This window comes from Vulpes lagopus, chromosome 7 (genome assembly GCF_018345385.1).
Source record: "Vulpes lagopus strain Blue_001 chromosome 7, ASM1834538v1, whole genome shotgun sequence".
Lineage (NCBI taxonomy): Eukaryota > Metazoa > Chordata > Mammalia > Carnivora > Canidae > Vulpes > Vulpes lagopus.
This window is the reverse complement of record NC_054830.1, coordinates 62723998-62738131: the sequence shown is the minus strand read 5'-3', so window position 1 is coordinate 62738131 and position 14134 is coordinate 62723998. Positions and strand designations below refer to the sequence as shown.

Genomic DNA, 14134 nt, shown 5'->3' with positions numbered 1-14134 from the left:
GGCTCCTCACAGCCAGTCTCATCTGAGACAAACCCTCTCCAAGTCCGGGGCATCAGCACTTGGCCAGCACCATGGCCATGTCCTGCCTCCACCTATCGAGAGCCCAGGGAACAGAACTTGGGCCGCACACTTCTCAAAAATCTCCACCGCTATCGCTTCTACGACGGGGAAGTCAGTTGGCCTTAAGTGGGAATAGAAACAAACACTGGCCAGTGGCCAGTGCCGATCTGGGCTCACTGCGAGTCGTACCTCTGACCAACCATCTGCAAAACGAGAGCCAGTGTAGTCTGTTTTTAGGGTTGAAAAAACTCGAGCCCTTCCATAATTCCACTTAAGGGCTCTGTTGTTGTTGCTCTGCATTTTGAGTGTAGTTCCCTTTTGCTTCCCTTTCAATAAAACAGGCCCTGACAGCCCTCTCATTGAGATTATTACAGAGTTGTACCATCTCAGGCCAGTGCATTTAGGAAATATGTTATTGGCACTCACCAGCGAGTGAGATGCATAAAGAAAATATTCTAATGACAGTTGAGTTGAGAGAGCTTTGATCTCCCTCCAGAACTGCTCTCATGGCTTTGAAATGCAGTTCTGGCAGAGGGGTGAAGTCTGGGCGCCTTGGCACTCTGGGGCTGGGCCCCCCTGAAACTGACATTCCAGGGGACCCACAGCCTGCATGGTGGGATCCAGGGGCATGGGCTGCTGAGGAAGCAAAGGGACACCGAGACACCTCCCTAGAGAGGCAGCTTGCGGAGAGGGTCTACGTTAGGAGGAGCTTTCCGGGTTAGCCCAATGTTTCCCAAACTCTGTTGGTTGTGCTGTTATTTGATTTTTGGCAGAGGCAGAGGTGAGGGTGAGGGGAAAAGTATTATGGTCAAATGTGTTTGGGAACGCTCTTACAGGATCTACTCTACTCCTGTTTTGCATGTTAAAGGCTCTGATAATTCTTACAATTAAAAAAAAGTACGTATTGAACATCGCTTAGCAGAGCATGTCCTAAACTCATTTGAATCATAAAATGCTTTCTCCTTAAATATGCACCTACTTCTTGTGGATTTAGCCCTCAGTAGACTGTGATTTGGAAAACGCGAATCTAATTCACAAGCTCCCTGAACGGATAGGGATTCAGAGCTGCAGACAGGGCAGCTGAGTGTAGTGGGAGAGGCTCGACACTCAGGCAATGCAGGTCCTGCACGGGGATGCTCAGCTGAGGGGGAGCCCGGGGCTGCAGTCCCTCCCATGCCTGATCCTCGAAGCCCTGCACTGTTGTAGGGAACTGTGTCCACCTGAATTAAGAAGTGACTTTACTAATTTGTGCCGAAGTGCTGCTGTACACAGGCTAGTGAATGGAGGTTTGTCGTCAGGCCCTGGTTTGTCCCTTTGTCAATGCCTTGGGCAAGTCACTTCGCTTCCCCGAGCCTGGACTTCTTCACCTGGTTTTGAAGTTACACAATTTAAGAGCATGGTGCTCAACAGTTGCTAATCAGTGGTCTGTCTGTCACACTCGCTCGCTCCTCTCACTCAAGTTTTAGGGAGCACAGAGATATGAAGACTTGGTCCTCACCTACTTGAAGCTCATAGCCTGATGGAGAAGACGGGTGCTCACTGGAAAGATAACACAAAGCAGGGTGATAAGTGCTAGAAACAGAAGGGGAGGCTTTGGAGAGGGAGAAGCTACTGTCAGCTAATGGTGATGATGGTTTTGGTGCTGCTAATAATTATCCGTGTCATCACAATAACATAACAACAATAGCCTACACTAGTCATTGAGTGTCTTCTACCCATCAGGCACTGCATGAGGCACTTTCTCCGTCTGACCTCTAGACCCCCTGAGAGATGACTGTCATCCTCCCATTTTACTGGTGAGGGTGATCAGGAGTGGATATAAGCTGGACTTTGCAGGGAGGATAAGATTTTAAAAGGCAGAAATTCCGGAAGGAAGATCATGAGGCAGAGGAAGGAAACTAATGGGCATATAAGGAGTGGGCATAACTGGGGAAGCCCAGGGGCTCCAGGGATGAGGACACCATGAGTACTTGAGGCTGAGATTGCTGGAGGAAGAAGAATGTTGGATGGTAGGGATGAGATGTGGAAAGCCGAGACCCAGAGAACCACTCAGAGGCACATCATTTAGGTTTATACCAGTAGGAAAAAAATAGGAGACCAGACCATGGAGAGGAGGGAGTGTGTGCCCAGGCAGTGCTGAGCTGTCCCATTTAAGCCTGCTGGGGTACTGACACTCAGAGAGATAAAGCAACTTGCCCATCGACGTAGGTCTGTCCATCCAACTCTGAGTAGTACTCGCACGTAAATTAATAAATGCACTGACGTTTGGATTTGTATTGATTTTTATGGAGCATGAGTAATGCATTTTTTAAATAAATGTGACCAACTTGCAATATACACATGAGACTAACCTTTCCACAGTTGCAAAATGGAAAGCCAAGCAGCCCTGAGCGAGTCCTTTCTCTTCCCTCTTCACCATTCTCCCTAAACTCTAATGGCCCTTCTCTGTTTGACCTTCTCTGCTTTCACCTCCATTCAATGACAGGAGGGATTAAACATTCTCTTACAGAGGTAGCAAGAGAGAAGTAAATACCCACAAGGGCTCCTGCCCGCCCCCCCAAGATTTTCCCTTGATGCATTTGGGAGACACCCAGCTTGGCTCTGAGTCGGTGGGAAGACCACAGCCAACAGAAGAAAAGCTCTTAGCCACAAAGCTGTTTTCCTTTGGGTGGGTCCCCCCCCCAAAAAAAAGAGACAGAGAGGAGAGAGGCAAGCGGGGAGGGGGCAAGAACGTGGAAGGCTGCCATGGATTCTTCCTCTTGGGGGAAATGGAGGCATCTCAAAGTGTGAAAAAAAAAAAACATACAAGCAAGGGAGAGGCTCCAACATCCCACATGTCTGCCTTGGGCCAGGATGAGTACCACCCCCTGAAAAGATTGGCTTCTGCAATTACAACTGAATAAACAACCAATTAAAATGTCTCCCCCACCCCACCTCACCCCATCTCTTCTTCTCATGAAGCTTTCTCAGCCCTAGAGCAGCAGGGCAAAGAGGTGACTTTGTCTAATAACATCTGTGTTCTCTGCCTGAGAGAATGCTTGATGGAAATGGACAAATCAATTAGAAAAAAATAAATAATGTGGAAAGGGCTGATCCAAGAAAATCTCAGCTTCTCTTTGTTTTCATTCACCCACGCATTGTTTCCCTTTGCACCATGGCCCTGCATGAGCCTGAAAGTGAGGGTGAGGCTGTGGGAAGAATTGGACACATAGAGATTTGTGCTTGGCTTTGTCACTATTTATGTGATCTCTGAACCCCTGTTCCTTCATCTGTAAGATGGGGATAAATAATAAGAATAGCTAAACAGTGATTGAGCTTTTCTACATGCCAGGTATTGTTCTAAGCCCTTTGCACTTCCTTTATTACATCCCAAATCTTCTGGGCAACTCGATGAGGTAGATTGTTTTGTGTGTACAGCAATTGGCACAGGCAGTGAAGTAAATTGCCCAGGGTGACCCAAACATTGGGTAGAGGAGCTGGATTCAAACCTAGGACTCTGGCTTCAGAACAAGTCATCCTACCTCCCCACTATGCTGCCTGACTTCAAATACTGCAGCGATGGGATGAGAGGTATTTGCTAGCACAGGAGCTGGCCTACAGCAAGTGCTTAATACATTTTGGTTTTTTCTCTTCGCTCTTTCCTTCCCTGATCACAGAGTAGACTGGCCAAAACTCCTTATGAGGCTTCCAGTCTAAGAAGGTGAAGTTAGGATTTCCAGAGTGAAGAAGCATGGAAGCAATATTTCGGGTCAATATCTGAGCATGTGGCTATCCTTAAAAGTGTTCAGTTCAACCCAGACATAGCTATGACCTCTCTTAACCCTGTCTGTATCTCTAACTCATGTTCACCTTTTCTTGAAAAGCCAGGAAAAAATTATGGCAACTGATCGATTATGGGCTCTTGATGATGTAGGGGATGGGGAGGGCTCTCTAGATCTCAAATGTATCTATTCCCATTGGAGTAGAGGTGTGGGTCTGTGACTCTTAGGAACGCTCAATGAAGCACCGGGTAGCTGCTGCTTATCCCGGTGTATTAGTAAGGAAACTGAGGCCTCATAGGAAGGACCTAAATATTTTAGCTTCTTCCTTTCCCAATGTAAATTCAACCCCATTAACATCTACTGAGTGCTTACCTGGTGGCAAACCCTATGCTGAAAACCGGGTAAACAGAAATGGAGCCACAGACAGTGGTGGATATGGACAAGTGGAGTGATGATTTGGAATAGTGTGAGTGTGCATATTATAGGAGGTGAATGAGTGTAGAGATGGGAATCAGGGAAGCTTTCCTTGAGGTGCGGTACCAGCATGGGCTTTGGATTTGTTCATCAGAGGACAAAACGCAGAGCAGAGTCCCTGACAGAGGGAACATCTCGAGTGGGGGCACCACAGAGGTTGCATCGTGGTAAACCCCCCAAAACCACAGTGGGGAATTCAGAGAGGGAGCAGAGAGAGACGGGGCTAGAGAGGGAGGCAGAGTCTTGGAGGCCATGCTGGAGACTTTGGACTTACTCTTTCACATACAGGACATCCTTCCATGACCCCAGGAGGGAAAGATAAGGGAGCTGTCATAAGTTTTCTCCCAGCCAGGATTTGTGTCAACCCTTTATGGGCAGATATGAAAAAGGAAACAACTTCCAGCTCGCTGTGGGACCTTAGCAAGGTCTGAAGCTTACATCTCTTTTCCCTCTTCTGGAGTATGGGCATCATAATACAACCTACCTCAGCCTTATTAAGCAGATTAAGGGAGATAATCCATGTGAAGTCAGACCACATGGAAGGGCCCATCAAACACTAAATACCATTATTCATAGACGTCCTCTCACCTACCACGTCAAGCTGCCTGCGTGCTTGTTTATGTATGTTTTTATTCATTTATTCATTGATTCATTTCCAGCCTTACTCAAGAAATGATTATCAGCTGCTCACAAGGCCATATGACAGCAGACATAAAACAGAGGCTGAGAGACTCAAGAGAGGAGAGCAAGATGCCTGTGTCGATAGAAAATGATCCATTGAGTAATAAGCCTGTGACTGATGGAGAGCTTTAGCATTTCAGTGGTGATAGGAGAGTCACACTCTTTGAAGGAGGAGTTCTTATTTACTTAGCACCTTGGACATGCCAGCCTCTTTACAAAGACCGTTTCTGCCTCTCGGCAACCTGTGTTCAGCCTAAGTATTAAGGAGCTGATGATGATAACAGGGGTTTAGTTCACTTTTCTGATACATCAGTCTACAATGGCAGCCACTCCAAATACAATATCCCTCTTTAGGTCCATTGTACAGACAAATAAATAGAGGCTTAAAGAATGCAGAATCATCAAGGGGGAGGGGAAAGCGTGATGCCCAGTGACAAGACCATAGGTTTCCAAGGTACACAGAATTGGCCTTGAAACCCAGTTCTGCAACGTTGGGCAACCTATTTCATCACATTTGGGCCACATGTTCCTTATCTTGAAAACAGAGCAATAATGTCCCTTTGCAAGGTTGGTATAGAGATGCACAGCAGGCCTCCTAGTGCAGCTCTGTACTTGCCAAATAAATGGTCTGATGTCCACAGTGAATGAGTGAAGTAGAGAAGAAGCCAAGACAAGAATACGTGTTATCTTTTCCATGGTCTGTGTTCTTAGTTTACAGTCACGTTATGTGGCCCTGTCACTGGGCAAAATAGCAGAGTCCTTAAGGGCAAAGATGTTGACTTTAGGTAAATCCAGGTTCTAACCTGAACTCTGCTATTTATAAGCTGAGTAATCTCACCATGTCTCTTAAACTTACAAGGACTTAATTTTCATAGCTGTGAAATGGGGTCATCTCAACTAACCTTATAATAGTATTGGGGGAAGCCACTGAGGTGATGTTTATAAAGTGTTTAGCAAAGTGCCTGGCACATAGTAGCTCTTAATTACTTGGGGGAATAGCTGTTATTTGAATAGTACCTTTTTTTTGGATGGTGATGACAGCCAAGGTTCTTTTTCTGTTACAGAGCATACTTGGATGTTAATGAACTGAAGAACATTCTTAGACTGGATGGATCAACACACCTTAATATCTTCTTTGCAAACTCCTCGGAGGAGGAATTGGCAGGAGTAGCCACTTGGCCATGGGACAAGGAAGCCCTAATGCACTTAGGTGAGAATTAGAAACTTCTTCAGGAGGAAATTGAATTAGCACAGGAATAAATTTAGTGGTGATGATAACGGTGGTGGAAATCATGACCATGATGATGGCGGTGGTAGTGGTGACGGTGAACAATCTCTTTATCGCTTTTTAGTGCACAGAACTCTTCAGCATTCCTCATCTCGTTTCAACCACCAAGCATTGCTCTGAAGGAGATAACATGGTATCATTAACCCTGTTTTACCAGTGCAGAAACCGGGACCCACAGAAGGAACAAGGTTTATCCAAGGTCACACCCAAGTCCATGGCTGAGCCACATTTGGAATTCAAGGCCCCAGCTCTGTCCGTTGACAGCTTTCTTCTTAGACCCCTTGCCTCTTAGTGCATGCAAATATCTGCCCAGCCCGTCAGCCACATGGTGCTGGCACAACCGGTTAAGGCTTGGCTTGAGAGATACCAAAGAGACAAGAGAAAGTGAGCTTGTTAAGAACTCCCTGTTTGCCGTGTTCCACCAACACCACCAGTAGCTCTTCTTACATCCAAATTATTCATATCCATAAACCAGACGTATATTTATACAAACCCATCCCCAAAAGTCAGAAAGGACAATGGTTTTTGAACCAGGCCCTGTGAGTCAACATCGATCATGATTTTTCCATGCTCTCTTCCATACACGTCTATATGTGCATGTGCATTTGTGTAATTTGTGCATATTTGAAATCACAGCATAGGTAAAATTTTACGTTCTTTTTTTTTTTTCTTCGTATTATGTCACTTACATTATTCTACAGAGTAGCAGTCTTTCTAATCACTTCCAGTCCAGCTTTTTCTCTTAACATCATAAGATAAAAGCATCCTTCTGGGTTATTTCCATCTCCCTAAAGGTGATGTTTTAATGACCACACAATATTCCATTGAGTGAGGCACTACAAGGTACTCAACCTTTTTCCCCTTGATAGAATGTTCCCGCTGTTTACACCAGTGGATAGCAATGCCTCCCGCGGTGAGAGTCTTCATCCGGGAAGGTTAGGGCTCGGCAGAGTGACAGTGCGGGCTGTTTCCCTAGGCCTGCCTGCTCTCCCAGTGATGCACCCAGAATCCAGTCACCGCTGTCAATCTGCAGTATCATGGAAATGAGGGACCCTGCAACTTCACATGATGGAGACTTCAAACTCTAGAGTTAGTTCCCTCCAGATTGCTCTCTTTCTCACTTGTTTTTAAGGGAATGAACCAACTTGTGTGTGTGCACGTGTGCATGTGTGCAAGCGTGTTGTGGTGGTGCAAATAGAGCTAGAGACAATGAGAAATCTGTAGTGGTTCCCGACTGGGGGCATTTCATCCCCTTGGAGACATTTGGTCATGTCTAGAGATAGTTCTGACTGTTACCACTGGGGGAATGCTACTGGCATCTAGTGGGTAGAGGACAGCGATGCTGCTGAATCTACAGATTTAGCAGGAAAGAATTATCCAGTACAAAATGTCAATCATGCTGAGGCTGAGAAATCCTGAGATAGATGATGGATGGGTAGACAGACAGACAGAGGTTGGGCAGAAACAAGTATGCAACTTAGAAGCACCGGAAAATAGATGATTTGTATCTATCATGTGCCTGGGATGACATATGGGACCCCTCCTGGCCCACAGCATTACGCATGGTTGTTCTCAGCTATGATTCTACTCGGCAGTATGACCTTAGGCATGTCTCTTTCCTTCCCCAAGCCCCAAATTGCTCAGAATTTGAATGAACAGTTTAGACTAGATGGCCTCCAAGGACAGTTCTCAGCACTGAAATGCTGTCCTATTGGAAAAGCGACTGAAAGGCTCTTGATCAGAGTCTTAGAAGGCCTCTAAAGTTAGAGAAAAATATTCCTGATGATTCTGTGAATTTCTGGGGCTGGCTCAGGACCAGGAATACAGAAGGCTATAAATCCATAGCATGTTATAGTGTTTCAGGATGATGTCAGGCTCCAGCTATTTCACCTTTTAAGAGAAGCAGTGAAACAGGACTCGGGCTCTGTGCTGTGGCTCTGGGCAAAGGGGTGAATCGGGAGGGGATGAGGTAAAACAAACAAAGCTGGCCCGGACATTAAGTCTGCAATCCTGTCATTATCCCTGGAAATACCTGTGGGGTCCCGTACCTTCCCACTGCCCTGCCTAGCACCTCATTGTTGAAGCTTCGTGGAGAAACAGAGAATCACTGGCACTGTGGTAGCTGGTTATTTTAGAGCTCACCAGAGATGCAAAGTCACTTTTCTAAGATCACACAGCCAGGGTCAAGCGGAATGAATGTTGCACCGCATGTCAGGCTAACGGCTCTAGGTCCCCAGCCCTCAGCTCGCCAGTCTCCTCATCCTAAGAAATGTTGGCCAGAAGCAGTTTCTCCACACTAACCCCAATCAAACCCAACTTATTAGAACCATACATATATTTTTACCCTCTTTTCCTGCTGTGATGCCATGATCCCTGGAAAAAGCCTTGGGTGGGAAGGGGATTATGTTTCATATTATGATTGACAGAAAATAATTGAGAGAGATTTCCTGTCTCAATTTCTCTTTCTCCCTGCCTCTTTGCCTCCCCCTTCTCACACACACGTGTGTGTGTGCACACCCCCGCCCACACACACACCCTCTCATACATCTTTATCTCTGTGCTAGAAGGCTCTGAGCAGTTCAGAATTAATAGACTCCGCGAGCCCCATGACTGAGCAAGCTTGCCCTCCTGGCAGTTCAACCCAAGATAAAACTCCCCCCACGCCTGCAAGCTCAAATCAACAAGGCCCTGGCCTTATCACCATTCTTTATAAGACACTGCTCTGCACTTAAAATCACTACTTGCAGAGTGTTCAAACCCGAATTTTACCCTTCTCTTAAACACATTTGGATTTTAAGTTTAAATGTCTCCCTACCAGCCTGTATGCATTTCTCCAGTGCCTAAAATGAACATGAAAAATGCTGTCCATTGCTTCTTCTGAAATCTGCTCCATCTATCTCCCTAAGCTAAGCCATGCTCAGTCACGTGGGGTAGACCATTGCTCCTCAAACTAGAACATACAGACAAGCCATCTGGGGCTCTTATTAGAATACAGATTCTGATTCCATGGGTCTGGAGTAGGGCCCAACATTCTACGTGTTTAATCACCTTCCAGGTGATGGTCCTGCTGCTTAGTCTCAAGACACTCTTCGAGTAGTGAGTAGTTAGTAAGGCACCCACTGGATACGAAGTGCTATGCTAGCTGCTTACGTGTGCTTAGGTAGACCTCAGAAAACTTCTTTAGTTGGGTTCACGTTCAGCAAAGATTCAACACACATTTAATGTGATGCCATATTCCAGACCCCGTGACTGGCCCTAGTAGTAGAACTCACTAAGAGGCCTGGCTCTGGAAACTACGGATCCTGAGTTCGAATTCCAGCTTGACACTGTCCTGACTCCCCATCATAAGCCAGTTAGTTCACCTGTCTGGGCATCAGTGCCTCTCTTATTGGGTTGTGAGTTAGTTAAGTGTGATTATACACATGAAGCACTGAGCACAGGGCCTAAGGACACAGGGTAAGTGCTCAAGAAACATTGGCTATAATGACACTGTCCTAATGATGAGCACACCATGATGCTGGCCTTCGTGAGTACTCACTCTCGGGGAGCACCAGAGATGAGGAAGTGGGATTCGGGGATGGTAATCAACATGCTCAGTGTCATAGCGTTGGTAAAGGCAGAGGGAGGACTGGGACCAGGGTGCCTGACCATGGGAGCCTCGGTTGGACAAGACTGTGCAGAATGTTTGTAAACGAGGCCTTGCATTACTGTTGAAGGACAAGGTGGCAGCAGAAATGTCTACCAGCCCAGAAATCAAGGTCCTTAAGTGCTGATCATGCCCCTTTTTAAAGTCATTCGAGATCACTTCAGTTAAGTTGTCTTCCTTCCTCAGGCATTGGGATCTCACAAAATGACTTTTGAGACTCCTTCCTACCCAATCAGTGATTCATATAACAAGTCATAACAGTTCTCGGGGCAGTGGAGCCACAGGGTGGAGAAGCCTGTGGTTACTTTGGGCAGCACCCCATCTACCCATGATAGATTGGGGGATTTCTGTACCAGGAAACAGAGTACCCCATTTGCTTAATGCTCTGGTTTTCTCCTTGCAGGTGGCATTGTCTTGAACCCATCTTTCTATGGCATTCCTGGGCACACCCACACCATGATCCATGAGATCGGGCACAGCCTGGGCCTCTATCACATCTTCCGAGGCATCTCAGAGATCCAGTCTTGCAGCGATCCCTGCATGGAGACGGAGCCCTCCTTTGAGACGGGAGACCTCTGCAGTGACACCAACCCAGCCCCAAAACACAAGTTCTGTGGCGACCCAGGGCCAGGGAATGACACCTGCGGCTTCCATAGCTTCTTCAACACCCCTTACAACAACTTCATGAGCTACGCAGGTAGGGCTCCCCGCTCAGCAGGGCGCACGAGGCTGGGTGTCGCACACAAGGCTCCAGTCCTGTCTCAGAGGAGTCTTGGGAAAGCTGCTTTCCTTTTCTCAGACTTCTTGATCCCAGCAATCCCTCATCCCAGACGGTCAGGGTAACAGTCCTTGTGTGAGATCCCAGGGGTAAGGGAAGCTGTTGGACCTGAAGGCTCCTCAGAAAGACACACTTTAAGGAGCTGACTGGGGCCCAACATCAGGAACTCTAGGTAGAAGTTCTAGCTCTACCACTGGGTCACCTAATGTCTCTGCGTCTATCACATCCCTTCTCTGGGTCTCACTTTACTCTAGAAAATGGAATCATTGGATCCAAGGAATCTTGGAGAAGGTTCCTCTAATTTTGCAGCTGTATTTTTCTAAGCTGGTGATTACTGAAACTTTTTTCCTTCTCTCTCTCTCTCTCTCTTTTTTTGTATTGCAACTTTTTCTTAAATATAAAGCTCTTATACTCACCTTTACTATTTTATTACTATTTTATTAATATATATATATATATATATATATATATATATATATATATATAATGCTTTTGGTTTTGCAAATGCAAAATTACATGAGAGGAGTACATTCTTTTCCTAACTGCATATATCCTGTCAAAAACTTTTTTTTATATCTTCAAGTCATTCACCCTAGCTCATCTGTATGACGGCAAGCATTTTTTTTTTCTCCTACTTTTGTGTGGGACTCTAGGTCTCCATCTTTGTTTGAACCAGGAAATCCTTCTTACAACTGTTTTCCATTTCTTCTTTGGTTTTGCATTGGATTGCATTTGAAGAGAGGGTTTTGCTGCTGAAACCCAATGAATTTGATGATCCCCAGTAGATCTTTCTGCTTTCCATCTTGGGTTGATGATTCTGGGGGCCTCTGCAGTTTAAGGTTCATACCGTTCAAACCTGATGTCTCTAGAAGGGTCCACAGCCCATCCTTGGTACCAGAAAGCAGTCTTTAGATTTAGGTCTTTTTAAAAGACCACAGTGCTGGGTATTTCCTCAAAAGCAGATTTCCCACTGGACTCCCATTCCCAGCCAAGCCGACATCCCACATCCGGTGCCCTGTCCCCCCACACAGCCCTGCTTACGTTCCATTTCTGTAGCACCTTTCCTTGGCCAGCTCAACGCACATGGAAAATAAACAATAACATGAATTTGGAAGTTTGCCGGACTCTAAGGGGCCTCGGAGCTGCCACTAGCTACCAGACCCCCATAAACTAAATCTTTTTTTGTTCCCCTTTGTACAGATCTAAAGGGTGATTGATTTACTGTTGTTTTTTTAAAGGAACCCCTCAGCTCAGTGACCCATTAACAGCAGAACTAATTCACTGAGCTACGATAACAAACTTACACCCGCAAAAGCATATTCAAGGCGACCACGAGCTTTGAAATGTTTGTTTTCCTTAGGATCTCTGATAGATGAGGTGACAAAAGCAGCTGGATGAAATTCAAAATGCAGAACAGGATTGGGTTCTCAGGGCTGGGGAGAGCTATGCATAGGGGCTAGGCAGTCAAGGGCAGAGGGTGGAGACCCTGCTGGGTCAACTGCTTGGAGTTCTTTCCTTCCTGGGTGTTTCTTCCTCAGGTCTGGTCACTAGTTGAGCAGAGTCTAGTGCAGTACTTTCTCATAGAACTTTCTGCAAAGATGGACATGTCCTGTGTCTATGCCGTCCAGCAGTATGACAGCCACTGGTCTGATGCGGCTCATGAGCACTTGAAGTATGGCTAGTGAGACTGAGGAATTGAATTGTTAGCCTTTGGTAACTTTAATTAACTTAAATTGAAATAACCCCACCTGACTGGTGTCCACAATAATTCTTGAGTGCCCGTGATACACCACACACTTGTGTGCAATGCCTCCTAGGCTTGTCTTGCAGAATCCTCAAAATAACCCAGCGAGGTAAGTACTATTATCACGGGACCTATTTTACAGATGCAGAAAGTGTGGTTTAATGTAGCTTAAGTAACTTGCCCAGAGTCACATGACAAGAAGGTAAGACTTTTTCCCCTGCAGAGCCTGTGCTATTAATCAGTAAACATCTGGCTCTCTTTCTGATGCTAAGGAAGGCCGAGAGGGCCCCAAGTGCTCAGCTCCAGCAAACAGCAGGCAGGTGATGCTGGCAAGCCTAGTTCAGCACCAGGCATGAATGGCCATCTTGAGCTATGGATACACCCTGGGCAGATGAAGAGAAGCTCAGACTCTGCTTCCTGAAGATGATAGGCCGTGGGAGGCCCCCCAAGATCCCCTTCAGTCAGAGCTTCCTCAGGAGTCCAGAAACCCAGGCTTCTCCAACCAACAAGAATAAGTGTCTTCTTATCATTGCTTTGTGCGTCAGGGCCTTTCAACATGCACATATGCTTCAACCCTGTGATCCCAGCAATTAGGAATACATCCAGAGGAAATAAACCTGTTGATTTGTTTAAAGATTTAATCATAAGAATGTTCTTAGCAATGTTCATTGTCCAAATATCAATTAGGTGTTTACTCTCTGCCAGGCATGAAGAAAAAAAAATGCTTATATGTGGGGGAAAAAAACCAGAAACGACTTGCACGTCCAGTGAGCATGGATTGTTGAAATAAGTCACAAGGCATCCCTGTGATAGAACATTATGTGGCCACTAACAATGGTGTAGAAGAGGAAGCAGGGGTGTAAATAGAAACCGAGTAACATTGTGGTGCAGGGCAGGAAGTTACAGAGTGCAGGCACCCAACTGGAATTCTCCAGGCATTAGCCTTCGACCTTAGGCAAGCTACTTCCCTAAGCCTCACTGACTTCCTGGATTCCATGGAGGATAATCACACCTACCTTGTGTGATAGTAGGTGTACTCATGCAGATAAAGGATTTAGAACTGTCCGTGGTACCATAACTAGTGCTCAATAGACGATAATTAGTAGGATTATTTAACTATTTAATGTGAAAATGGTCACGGAGCCTTGTACAGTGTAAGGTCTGGCCTATGTAGGTGTGTGTGCATATGTGTATTTGTATGTGTGTATGTACATGATGTAAATGTGTTTATGAGACTGAGAATCATAAATATTCACATGCAATATACACATATATCCTAAATATTCATTGTATTATCTCTAGGTAATGAGTTTAGGGTGACGTTTATTTCTTTGTAACATTTTTGGCATATCCCATGTGTTTTACAGTGAATATAATCATTTCCTGCTATTCCTACTATTATCTCTATCCTTTTTTAATAAAAACCAGGAAGGCAGGTACTCTTACAAAGGGTAGCTCCGTTATCCCTACACCAGAAAGGCTTAGCTTGCTAAATGCCCTCATTAGTTTTAGGGGGCGGGCAGCATCACTACTCCCTGTGGTACAGCGGGTGTGGAGGAGGCTGGCAGGGGCGGCATTTGCTCACACCTCCATAGCACAGGGCTCGACAGCTCACAGCAGCGCTGGGCCCATGCCCCGACACCCCCCGCCCCCCATGCTCTGCAGCCTCCAGCCTGCAGAGAGGAACGCGTGCTGGAGAACG

The 14134-nt window shown here is 45.9% G+C and overlaps 1 protein-coding gene across 1 annotated transcript in view; it reads left to right on the top strand.

Moving 5' to 3' along the window:
• The window catches only part of PAPPA (pappalysin 1), a 239219-nt gene that overhangs the window by 47290 nt on the left and 177795 nt on the right, over positions 1 to 14134 (top strand). Inside the window, exons 3-4 of the mRNA XM_041763676.1 lie at positions 6041 to 6186; positions 10314 to 10607. Coding sequence (XP_041619610.1) covers positions 6041 to 6186; positions 10314 to 10607 — 440 coding nt within the window. The remainder of the gene's footprint in view (positions 1 to 6040; positions 6187 to 10313; positions 10608 to 14134) is intronic.